The sequence below is a fragment of the Podarcis vaucheri genome, assembly GCF_965113315.1.
Source record: "Podarcis vaucheri genome assembly, chromosome: 7".
NCBI lineage: Eukaryota > Metazoa > Chordata > Lepidosauria > Squamata > Lacertidae > Podarcis > Podarcis vaucheri.
In genome coordinates, this window is record NC_138765.1 from 5,188,741 (window position 1) to 5,201,231 (window position 12,491).

At 50.0% G+C, this 12,491-nt stretch overlaps 2 protein-coding genes across 7 annotated transcripts in view; one reads left to right on the top strand and one right to left on the bottom strand.

Moving 5' to 3' along the window:
• The window catches only part of PPP1R13L (protein phosphatase 1 regulatory subunit 13 like), a 226,349-nt gene that overhangs the window by 211,230 nt on the left and 2,628 nt on the right, over nucleotides 1-12,491 (top strand). The gene's annotated exons all lie outside the window — the stretch shown is intronic.
• The window catches only part of MARK4 (microtubule affinity regulating kinase 4), a 77,725-nt gene that overhangs the window by 15,307 nt on the left and 49,927 nt on the right, over nucleotides 1-12,491 (bottom strand). For 5 of the 6 annotated variants that reach the window (XM_082231054.1, XM_082231051.1, XM_082231053.1 and 2 more), the window contains exons 6-12: nucleotides 11,613-11,683; nucleotides 9,802-9,858; nucleotides 9,141-9,377; nucleotides 7,024-7,143; nucleotides 4,319-4,418; nucleotides 1,838-1,947; nucleotides 816-978 (exon numbers count right to left, since the gene is read on the bottom strand). In XM_082231054.1, coding sequence (XP_082087180.1) covers nucleotides 816-978; nucleotides 1,838-1,947; nucleotides 4,319-4,418; nucleotides 7,024-7,143; nucleotides 9,141-9,377; nucleotides 9,802-9,858; nucleotides 11,613-11,683 — 858 coding nt within the window. The remainder of the gene's footprint in view (nucleotides 1-815; nucleotides 979-1,837; nucleotides 1,948-4,318; nucleotides 4,419-7,023; nucleotides 7,144-9,140; nucleotides 9,378-9,801; nucleotides 9,859-11,612; nucleotides 11,684-12,491) is intronic. The other variant, XM_082231052.1, reaches the window with a different exon arrangement.

A 12,491-nucleotide genomic window follows, 5' to 3' on the forward strand; every position in this document is an offset into this window, starting at 1 on the left:
GGAGGAGGAGGAGAAGGAGAAGGAGGAGGAGGAGAAGGAGGAGGAGAAGGAGAAGAAGGAGAAGGAGGAGAAGGAGGAGAAGGAGAAGGAGGAGGAGAAGGAGAAGGAGAAGGAGGAGGAGAAGGAGGAGAAGGAGAAGGAGGAGAAGGAGAAGGAGAAGGAGGAGAAGGATGAGAAGGAGAAGGATAAGGAGGAGAAGGAGAAGGAGGAGAAGGAGGAGAAGGAGAAGGAGGAGGAGGAGAAGGAGGAGGAGAAGGAGAAGGAGGAGAAGGAGAAGGAGGAGGAGAAGGAGGAGGAGAAGGAGAAGGAGAAGGAGGAGAAGGATGAGAAGGAGAAGGAGAAGGAGGAGAAGGAGAAGGAGGAGGAGGAGGAGGAGGAGGAGGAGAAGGAGAAGGAGAAGGAGGAGGAGGAGAAGGAGAAGAAGGAGAAGGAGGAGAAGGAGGAGAAGGAGAAGGAGGAGGAGAAGGAGAAGGAGGAGGAGAAGGAGGAGAAGGAGGAGAAGGAGAAGAAGGAGAAGGAGAAGGAGAAGGAGAAGGAGGAGAAGGAGAAGGATGAGAAGGAGAAGGAGAAGGAGGAGAAGGAGAAGGAGGAGAAGGAGAAGGAGGAGGAGGAGGAGGAGAAGAAGAAGGTTCTCTTTTCCTTTCAGGCAACCAAGGTGTCACGAAAGACCCATGGACTGGAATAATCTCCTAGGGACTCACATGGGAAATGGAGCAAGGAGCAGTTTCAGCCCTGCACTGATCAGTTTGGGGGGTGGTACTGGGACGGAGCAGTTGGGGGGGGTGCAGGGAGGGAAGGGAGCCCACGTCACTCACAGAAATCGCTGTGCCGCCGCTGCCGGTGGTAAGTGGAGGAGCTCCGCTGGCTCTTGGAGTGAGACGAAGAGGACTTGCTGGTGCCGTTGGAAACCTCGCTGGGCGCCCGCACCCGGGCCAGCGAGAGGCTGCTGCCCGTGCGAGACTCGCCCCCTTCCACCTGCTGGGAGACAGGGAGGCGACACGGCAGACACTTATAAGATTACGCACAGCACAACGAGACAACGACCCATCCCAAAAATGGAAAGGGGAAGAAGTCGCAGCAAAAACCATTAACGGAGAAATCTGAGGGCTCCCTTGGGCAAAAAACAAGGACACCAGTCAGGAAAACCAATAGGCTTGGTCTTTATTGAAGACTGTCGCGACAGGACTCCCACCTGCCACCAGGTGGAACAAGATGGAAGCCCCGAACAAAAGAGAGCCCAAACTTTTATTAGCTGCTAATCCCCATGTTACACCCCCCCCCAAACTACATCACGGTTACATCATGAAAGGGGAGGTCTGGTGGCAGTAATCTGAGCATCCTGGACCCTGCCCCATGGTTCTCCTTGCCCTCCACCAACACCCATCAGGTGTAACCAAAGAGATATTTACATTTCCCTGTTTCCCAGCCAAGTGAATCACACCCTTTTGTCTTCATCTGGGTTTGTTCTTTCTGGAATGGCTACCTGTCTGGCACTCAGGTATCAGGATGCCAGGAATTATCACTCAGGCAGAGGGGCTGCTGAGTAGCTGAGCTCACATGTCTAGATGAATTTCTGAAGTTTTCCCAGTGAGCCAGTACATAGATGCATTTATCAGTGAATTCTTACATTTGGCATCGTGCAGCAAAGGCCCTTGGAATAGGAAGAAACTGTGATGAAGTGTTTTGTGGGGACAAATCACAGAAGTCACAAAAGCGATGGTGCTGGTTTTGGTAGTGGGCTGCATGTGCATGGTATCTGCTGGAGGGGCAACCCCCCCCCAACCTAGACATAAATTCCCGCAATACCGCCCACCCCGCCCGTAACCCCGGGCCTCACCTCGTTCTTCCTGCCCAGCAGGAGGTAGGTGGCCGTGACCTCGTTGTACTTCTGGCTGGTCAGGGCTTCCTTGATCTCTTCGCGGGTGTAGCCCATGCCCACCATCACTTCTGGGCAGGGAGAGGAAAGAGACGGCGAAGAAGGTTAGGCTCTATGTCACCAACTTACGTGACACAAGAGAAGGTGGCTCAGATAGAGGAAGTTAGAAGGTGTTTCTGCTGCTCCAGAGGGCAGGATCCGAACCAACGGATTCAAATAGCAAGAAAGGAGAGTCTGGTTAAACATTAGGATGGATTTTTCTTAGGGTTAAAGGTAAAGGGACCCCTGACCGTTAGGTCCAGTCGCGGACGACTCTGGGGTTGCGGCACTCATCTCGCTTTATTGGCCGAGGGAGCCGGCGTACAGCTTCCGGGTCACGTGGCCAGCAGGACTAAGCCGCTTCTGGCGAACCAGAGCAGTACGCAGAAATGCCATTTACCTTCCTGCCGGAGTGGTACCTATTTATCTAGTTGCACTTTGACATGCTTTTGAACTGCTAGGTTGGCAGGAGCAGGGACCGAACAATTGGAGCTCACCCTGTTGTGGGGATTCGAACCGCCGACCTTCTGGTCGGCAAGCCCTAGGCTCTGTGGTTTAACCCACAGCGCCACCCGTATCCCGACTTTCTTAGGGTTAGTTAGAGCCATTTGGCTGTGGAACGGGCTCTCTCAGAAGCTGGCACATCCTCCTTCCTTGGAGGCTTTTAAGCAGAGTTTGGATGGCCCTCTGTCACGGATGCTTTAGTTAGGATTTCTCCATCGTGAGGGTTGGGCTGGATGACCTTTGGGTACCCCTTCCAACTCTACAATCCTATGTTTTGATGACCCTCTGAGTTCTGGGAGGAAGTGTCCGTCCAAATAAAAAGCAAAATGTCACCCAATGCCCCGAGCCAGCTCTCCTCATTTTTTTCACGGGAGATAATATTAAATTTGCAGCTTTAAGTCCCTAGTACGGTAAGTTCTCTTCACCTGGCGGCCAGGCTGAGGAAACCAGATCCAGGAAACATAAAGGGTGGTTGGCACAAGGCTTGAAACACAAGAACTCCTCAGGGATTGAAAGGCACAACTGAAAGGCAGAGGACTCCCCTCACATTGCAAAATTCTTTGGTTACCCTGGACTATTTATTACCTTCTATACAAAGATTAACCTGGGATAGGAACTGGTGTATAAAGCCCATAACAATTTGGGAACAGTTTACCTGCAAGATCACCTCACCCAATATCATTATCATCATCATCATCATCATCATCATCATCATCAATTACTTATACCCCGCCCACCTGACTGGATTTCCCCAGCCACTCTGGGCGGCTTCCAACAATTTAATCTTTGTTGTGCTTCCAACAATTTAACACATTAAATTAAATCCAACAATGTCACACATTAGAAACTTCCCTGAACAGGGCTGCCTTCAGATGTCTTCTAAACATCAGGTAGTTGTTTATCTCTTTGACATCTGATGGGAGGGTTTTCCACAGAGCAGGTGCCACCACCGAGAAGGCCCTCTGCCTGGTTCCCTGTAGCTTTGCTACTCGCAGTGAGGGAACCGCCAGAAGGCCCTCGGCGCTGGACCTCAGTGTCCGGCCAGAACGATGGGGGTGGAGACGCTCCTTCAGGTATACTGGGCTGAGGCCGTTTAGGGCTTCAAAGGTCAGCACCAACACTTTGAATTGTGCTCGGAAACGTACTGGGAGCCAATGTAGGTGTTTCAGGACCAGTGTTATATGGTCTCGGCGGCCGCTCCCAGTCACCAGTCTAGCTGCTGCATTCTGGATTAGTTGTAGTTTCTGGGTCACCTTCAAAGGGAGCCCCACGTAGAGCGCATTGCAGTAGTCCAAGCGGGAGATTACCAGAGCATGCACCACTCTGGAGAGACAGTCTGCGGGCAGGGAGGGTCTCATCCTGCATACCAGGTGGAGCTGCCCTGGACACAGAATGGACCTGCTCCTCCATGGACAGCTATGAGTCCAAAATTACTCCCAGGCTGCGCACCTGGTCCTTCAGGGGCAGAGTTGCCCCATTCAGGACCAGGGAGTCCTCCACACCCTCCCGCCTCCAGTCCCCCAACTGCTTCAAAGTGTGGAACCAAAGTTCTCACCCTGGGCCAGCAGGGGGATACTGTAGATAGTTTTCACTCAGGTCCACATATGCAAATAAGGGATTGAAAGTGACGTTCAGTGATTGGATAGTTACAGAACATTGTTACAGTTGCGTTGTACTGGAGCTCTATATAAACAAGCTGGCTGAACCCTTCAGTTCAGTTCAGTTCTGGCCTGTGAATAAACAAGAGCTGTTTGAAGAATCGCTGTGTCGTCTGATATGTTCACCCACAACTTAACAGAACCGACTCTGTTGCAGGGTCCACATTTGCAAGAACTCCGTCTTTGAGTGTGGCAGCACCTGCTGTTTCATACCCAGCGAAAACACACCACACGCCCTTACCGATGCGCTTGGCGTCTGCAAAGTCCTCTTCCGGCTCTTTATAGGGCTTTAGTTCGTCCCCCTCGTAGCCAATATTGATCCACTTGTCCTTCATGATTTGCTGCAGAGAAGAAGGGCATTCGTGAAATGGAGGGGCGAGAAGGGGAGGCCTAGACACAGACACACCCTCTGTCCATGCCTGGAAACTCCTTCCTCTCTCACACCAGTGGCTCCCTAACCTTTTTGGGGTTTCCACAGACTCACTCCCAGTGGGCTCTACCCTAACCTATATATAAAAAAAGAATTTTTTTCGGAATAGCCCTTTGAATGGCACACCAAGGAAGGCAACAGCCCCATAAAATCCAGAACAGCCACAATTACTTGCACACTTATTCAAAGCCCAATGAAAACTATTCAGTTGAAGTAGTTCATTCAGTTTGACTTGATCCAGTGCTAGCAGGTTTACAAAATCGCTTGCACCTCAAAATTGTTTGCCCCCAACATGCATCTTAGCATTCTGCTAGGTCACCCCATGTATCTCTTGCGCTTTGGGAACCGCGGTTCAGATTCCTGCAAGCTCAGCCGTGAGGCAGAGGCACTCTGTACCTGCTCAAGGGCACCCTTGGTTGTCACAAAATAGCTCCAGGCACAAACTACCTTTAAAAAAATAAAAATGAACAACAACAGGGCCGCAGCTCAGAGCATCTCCTTTGCAATCAGAAAGGGTGTTGGGTTCAAATGCAGGTAAGACTGGGAGAGGCTCTCTGCTTAAAAACATTGGGTTCTTATCCCATTATACATGACTAAGCCATTTCTCACCTTCTCACCCCTTGCCTTTTCCTGTAAGACCTATTGCAGTCGTTAAGAGTCGTCAACAGGCTCATCTCAGCTATCTGCCAATCTCCCATTCCCACCACCCTTCTGAGTAATACCCCTCCCCACCTTCTCACTATATAGAAGGATCTGCCAACTTCTGTTTCAGTGTATCTGAAGAAGTGTGCATGCACACGAAAGCTCATACCAAGAACTAACTTAGTTGGTCTTTAAGGTGCTACTGGAAGGAATTTTTTTATTTTGACTATGGAAGACCAACACAGCTACCTATCTGTGCTTAAAAACTGCCGGTCAGTGAAGACAGTATTGCACTAGATGGATCAATACCCTGACGCTGCGTAAGGCAGCTTCCTTTAAAAAACAACACCACCTGGATCCAGGAAAGCAGAGGCTCTGAGATCATCTTTAGCCAGAAGGGACCCCCTCAGCAAAGAAGACCCTCCCCCCCACACACACTCAGGGCACCCCCCCCATCTCACAGCATCTCCCCCCCCCCAGAAGCCTGCGAACTACGCTGGGGGAAAAGGCAGGCAGGCAGGCAGGGAGCTGAGGCTGCTTTCTGCCTCCCTGACACACGGTATAATTATCCCTGAGTCGATTAGGCTAATTACAGCCATCCGTGGGGGGAGGGGGGGAGGGAGAGGCGGGTGGGCAGGGCCAGATCCCACGGAGACATTAGCTAATTAAAGGCCTTCTCCAGCAGCAGCAACAGCTTCCTGTAAGGAGAAACGAGTTGGAGGGCAGAAGATGGAGCCGGAGAATGGGTCTGGGGGGTGGAATCGTGGCTTGGAGGAGGCGGGGGCACCAGCTGCGCTCCCTCGTTCTCCCCCAGGGAATGAGCAACGTCTCAAGCAACGGCTTAGAGAACAGGGAAGAAAAAGCAAGCAGCGGTTCCAGGGTCAATGCTTCCGAATGCCAGCTGCAGGGAAAATGGCAGGAGGCGAGAGTTGCTCTTGCACCCGGATCCTGATTACGGGTTTCTCATAATGGGCATCCGGTTGGCCAATGCGGGAATAGGATGCTGGACTAAGAGAAGGCCCCCTTTGGGCTGTCTTTTCTTATGTTTTTATGGCCCAGAGGCAATCTATTTTTTATTTTATATAATTTTTATCCAATTTTTTGTTCTCCCATTTAAAACACTCATTTTCACCTCCTTAATGACTTCCTTTCTTTCCATCGTTCATTTTACACTTCCTGAATCCCTGCGTGTTTTGCAGAAACTATCCCATTCGGTATTCCATTATTACGTCCATCGCAACTGTTGAATCTATCTCAATGCTGACAGCGTTTTCAGCTGTACGCGGTTATTCAATAAACATTTGGCTCCAACATTTACTGGGAGCCAATGCAGATCTCTCAGAACCGGTGTTATGTGGTCCCGGCGGTCACTCCCAGTCACCAGTCTAGCTGCCGCATTCTGGATTAATTGCAGTTTCCAGGTCACCTTCAAAGGTAGCCCCACATAGAGCGCATTGCAGTAGTCCAAGCGGGAGATAACCAGAGCATGCACCACTCTGGCGAGACAGTCTGCTGGCAGGGAGGGTCTCATCCTGCGTACCAGGTGGAGCTGGTAGACAGCTGCCCTGGACACAGAATTAACCTGTGACTGCATGCACAGCTGTGAGTCCAAAATGACTCCCAGGCTGCGCACCTGGTCCTTCAGGGGCACGGTTACCCCATTCAGGACCAGGGAGTCCTCCATACTCCTGTCCCCCCAAAACAGTACTTGTCAGGATTCAACCTCAATCTTCAGTGCAGGAATCTCTCCCCCCCCCCCACAGTAAAGCCCTGGTCCTTGGGACGTGGCTCAGCCCCACCCCCCGGCCATCTTCACCAGACCCACTCACCAAGCCACTCTCCCCCCCCCGCCCAGCCATCTTAGGTGCCCCTACCTCCAGGGTGCAGCGCTTGGAGGGATTCAGGACCAAGAAGCGCCGCAGGATGTTCTCGCAGTCCGTCGACATGTAGAAGGGCACGCGGTATTTGCCACGAAGGACTCGTTCCCGCAGCTCCTGGATCGAGCAGGTGGAAGCGTCAGTCATATCCAAACCGGGTTCCCCCGTCCTGCCTCAAATTCACCCTCCTTTCCCCCCACTTTTGGGTCAGCTTCGCCCTATACCAGCAGACAAGCGGGAGGCTTGGGGTGGGGAAGGGCACCCGCGAGGAGTTAATGGTGCTTCCAGTCTCTGTGGGCGCCACCGCCACTGGTTTCCGCCCCATAAGCCACAGCCTGGGGTCGTCGGTGGTTAAGGAATGCTGCAGTACAATTGCTGACAGGAGCGAGGCCTGTAACACCTTGGCGCTCCGGGATCTGCCCTGTGGAACTCCCTGCCTATTGAAATCAGGCAGGTGCCTTCACTATCCTGGATTCCTGGTCTGGGGAAAAGGTGGGATTTGAATAAATATAGTAAGGATGATATAATTCGGCGCCTGCTAAAAAAACCATTTTTGTTTAGACAATTCCGCTCGGATGTTTAGAACACCGATGCGAGTTTTTGAAAGTTTTAAATTACTGTTAATCTTTCTTGGTGATAGCTGCTCTGAGGGTTTTTATAATCAAGCAGTGTGCAAATTTTATGAAACAAAAATAAAATAAAGAGTTGCTGGGCAGAGGAATTGGCATTATCTGGGCAGGACGTGCACAATATCTGTGCCTTTCACATTTTGTCACAGTCATTCCTTTCTCTGGTTCCTCATCTTTTTGCTTCGGGTCTTTTTTACCAGTTTATTTCATAAAAGTTACGTACTGCGTGATCGTTAAAAAAGAAATGAACTTCGAAGGGGTTCACACAATGGATAAAACAATGAAATGACCAGTGACAATGTGATAATAAATGTATTCTTATTTATAATAATCTATAATAGGAAAATGTTGTTGTTGTTACTGTTATTATTATGTCCGGGTAGACATAAATAAGTAAATAAATAAGCAAGCTTTTAGCAGGAAGGAGTACAGTGAAGGCAACCTGCCTGATGTCAACAGTCTGCCCCTGTAAAAGATTCATTTGGGAAGCATTTCCATAACATAAAACACAAAAGGCAAGGATGTACAATTCAGGGGAGAAGTGTAGTTTGGGGAGGCAGGCTAAGCTTTTGGGGAGAGGAACCCCTTACGCTATTTCAACAAAGCAGTCTGCAAGTAGAGGCATGGAATAATTATTTGTTTCAACTGATTCAGTCGGACTTTGTCGCAGTAACGTCACAGGAAACAATGTGGAAGGTCAAGTCCACCATGATAAGGAACAGATGGAACCCTTATCTTCAGTGGATAAAAACTACTGGAACAAAAGACATTTGGTGGAAACTAAAGACGCTATGCGCGGGTGGTGCTGTGGGTTAAAGCACAGAGCCTAGGGCTTGCCGATCAGAAGGTCGGCAGTTCAAATCCCCGCGATGGGGTGAGCTCCCGTTGCTCGGTCCCGGCTCCTGCCAACCTAGCAGTTCGAAAGCACATCAAAGTGCAAGTAGATAAATAGGTACCACTCCAGCAGGAAGGTAAACGGCGTTTCCATGCGCTGCTCTGGTTCTCCAGAAGCGGCTCAGTCATGCTGGCCACATGACCTGGAAGCTGTACGCCGGCTCCCTCAGCCAATAAAGCGAGATGAGCGCCATAACCCCAGAGTCGGTCATGACTGGACCTAATGGTCAGGGGTCCCTTTACCTTTACCTTTAAAGATGCTATGCCCGTGGCTGAGGATAATTGTTTGAACCCTTCCAATGAATATGGGAGGGAAAGGAAATAATTGTACGGGATATTTAAAAATTGGAAGGAGATAATATAATGTATGTAAAAATCCCAACTCGAATAAAACGATTCTTAACCTGAAAAAAACAACACCTGTCTGCAAAAAGAGAAAAGTTCAAGGGGCCCAAACAGACCCCCTCCTTGCCCCCACCCTATCTCTGCTTCTGGCTTGGGAGACCCCGCAGTCCGCCGGGCCTGGCTCCGGCCCCATAACCCCCCCACTTCCCCCTTCAAGGCTTCCTGGCGACCCCTGCTCTGCCCCACCTTGAGGTTCTGGCCGTCGAAAGGCAGGGAGCCGCTGACCAGCGTATAGAGGATGACCCCCAGGCTCCAGATGTCCACCTCGGGGCCGTCGTATTTCTTGCCCTGGAAGAGTTCCGGGGCGGCGTAGGGGGGGCTCCCGCAAAAGGTGTCCAGCTTGGAGCCCAGCGTGAACTCGTTGCTGAAGCCAAAGTCGGCGATCTTTATGTTGGCGTCAGCGTCCAGCAAAAGGTTCTCGGCCTGTTTTGGGTAGCAAAGGGGAGAGTCACAGAACGGACAATGAAGTCACAGAACGACAGAGCTGGAAAGTTGGAAGGTACCCCCAAAGGTCAACTAGCCCAACCCCCGGTGAGGCGAGGGGCACAGAAATATTCTAGGAACCTGAATCTGCTTTGGGGTACCTGGATTTGGCTTCTTAAGAGGCGGCACGAAGCAGAGAAAATGCTGAAGGCCACCCCGAGCCCTGCTCATCCAACAGGGTAATCTGTATGCCCATTTTACAGAGGGAGGAATGGAGGCATAGAGCGATTTGCCCCAGACCATGCTGTGAAGTCCAGGGCAGAGGCTTGCAGCCCACCTGTTCTACTGAGTGACATCGTAGTTACTGGGAAGGGGTGAAGGGGAGGGAGAGGAAATGGAGGGGAGCAGCCCAGAACCCTCTCACCTTCAGGTCCCTGTGGACAATATTCTTCTGGTGACAGTAGTGCACGGCCGAGACAATCTAGGAGCAATAATAATAATAATAATAATAATAATAATAATAATAATAATGATGATGGAATAATTTATTTGTACCCCGGCCATCTGGCTGGGTTTCCCCAGCCACTCTGGGCGGCTTCCAACAAGGATTAAAAATACATCAAAATGTCACACATTAAAAACTTCCCTAAACAAGACTGCCTTCAGATGTCTTCTAAATGTCAGGTAGTTGTTTATCTTTTTGACATCTGATGGGAGGGCGTTCCACAGGGTGGGTGCCACCACCGAGAAGGCCCTCTGTCTGGTTCCCTGTAACTTGGCTTCTTGCAGTGAGGGAACCGCCAGAAGGCCCTTGGAGCTGGACCTTAGTGTCCGGGTAGAACGATGGGAGTGGAGACGCTCCTTCAGGTATACTGGGCCTTTGAGGCCATTTAGGGCTTTCAAGGTCAGCACCAACACTTTGAATTGTGCTCGGAAACATACTGGGAGCCAGTGTAGGTCTTTCAAGACCGGTGTTATGTGGTCTCGGCGGCCGCTCCCAGTCCCCAGTCCAGCTGCCGCATTCTGGATTAGTTGTAGTTTCCGGGTCACCTTCAAAGGTAGCCCCACGTAGAGCGCATGGCAGTAGTCCAAGCGGGAGATAATGTGGTGGGTGAAAATGTCCTGGGGTGTGGGAAAGATTCCTGCAAGGCTCTCCCACTTCCTGCGGAGATGACACTCCGTCTCCCCCCCCCCCGTCTAGAGTCGTGAGTGCCCCCCCTTTAAAGCAAAACAAGCCAGGCTGCCAGGATCAATCCTTACCCCGCCCCCTCGCCTGGAAAGAGAAAGGAAATCAATCCTTGGCCACATGAGAAAGCCATGGGGGATGGATCTGGACTAGGGAGTGTCTGATATCCTCTCTGCCCCAGAACATCAGCCAAAAAGAAATTGTTATGTAGGGGAATTGAATTTAATTCTAAATTATATTCCAGAATATGTGGTAGATTACATGGGGTCAAAAAAATGGCTTTACCGTGCTATATTAGAAGCAAATAAACTTGTTTTGATGAATTGGAAGAGCCGCAAAAAGATTCCATTGAGCACATGGATTGGTAATATGGACAGATTAGCTGCATACGAAAGAATGGATAAATATGAAGAAATCTGGAAGGAATATTTAAGCAATAAGGCGGATAGTGGCGGGAAGTGGCGGGAGGAGAGTGTGGTGGGAAAACTTTGTTAAAAAGGTGTAGTCACAAATACCCTGAGAGGCAATTCAAAACAAAAAATTATGGAAAAGTGGGATGGATATAAAACATATGTTCAAAAATACAGTAAAGGTCTAGTGTGTTGGTATGTATATGATTTTTTTTTTTGGGGGGGGTTTCTTTTCTTTGCTCTTTCCTTCTTTTTTGTTGCTGTTTCATTTTCTTTTTAGGTCTATAAAATTTGTATATAATTTTTGTATACATGTTGGAAATTATATTCTAGTAAGTCCTGTAATGTAATCTGACAATGTTTACAGATGTAATAGAAGAATGTTAATGAATAAATAAAATGCAAAAAACCCACAAAAGGTGTAGTCATAGGTATATCTGTGTATTCAAATCTGAATTGTCAGATTATTAGTGTTATTATGGTTTCTGTTGTTTGCGGCGGTTGTTTGTATTGAAAAAATGATTAAATAATTTTTTAAAAAAACCAAAAACGTCAGCCAAGCCATGTTCCCGCCAATCACCCCTCCCCCCTTTCCTGGTACCCAAAGGGCAACCGGCTCACCGGCTGGGGTTTCCTCACCTGTCTGAACTTGGCCCGAGCTTCCTTCTCCTTCATGCGCCCGTGGGAAACCAGGTAGTCAAAGACTTCTCCTACAGATGGAGAGAAAAGAGAGAGAGAGAGATAAGATATTTATTACGGCCATAGGCCCATACAGATAAAAACAAGACATAAATAACAGCTTATGCACGTGGGGAAAAAACAGCTGCTAAAACACCACTATAACAATAAAATACTATAAGATGGAATGGCATTAAAGGTAAAGGTAAAGGTAAAGGTACCCCTGCCCGAACGGGCCAGTCTTGACAGACTCTGGGGTTTGTGCGCCCATCTCACATCTATAGGCCGGGGGCCAGCGCTGTCCGGAGACACTTCCGGGTCACGTGGCCAGCGTGACAAAGCTGCATCTGGCGAGCCAGCGCAGCACACGGAACGCCGTTTACCTTCCCGCTGGTAAGCGGTCCCTATTTATCTACTTGCACTCGGGGGTGCTCTCGAACTGCTAGGTTGGCAGGCGCTGGGACCGAGCAGCGGGAGCGCACCCCGCCGCGGGGATTCGAACCGCCGACCTTTCGATCGGCAAGCCCTAGACGCTGAGGCTTTTACCCACAGCGCCACCCGCGTCCCGATGGAATGGCATACTACGCCTTAATTAGCTTGTGGTGCTCCTTGGCAACGCTTTTGGGTAAGGACAGCGACCAGAAACCTAGCCACTTTCAGGGTCGTATGGATATCCTTATCCTGCAAGATTTGGGCAAGGTGGGATTTTGGTGGAGTACCCTCTAGCTTCTGTATGATTAATCCCAACAAATTTGCCCGTGGCACCTTGAACAAGGGGCAAGTGAACATAATGTGCTGGAGCGACTCCGGCGTCTCCTTATCACATTCGCACATGGCGGA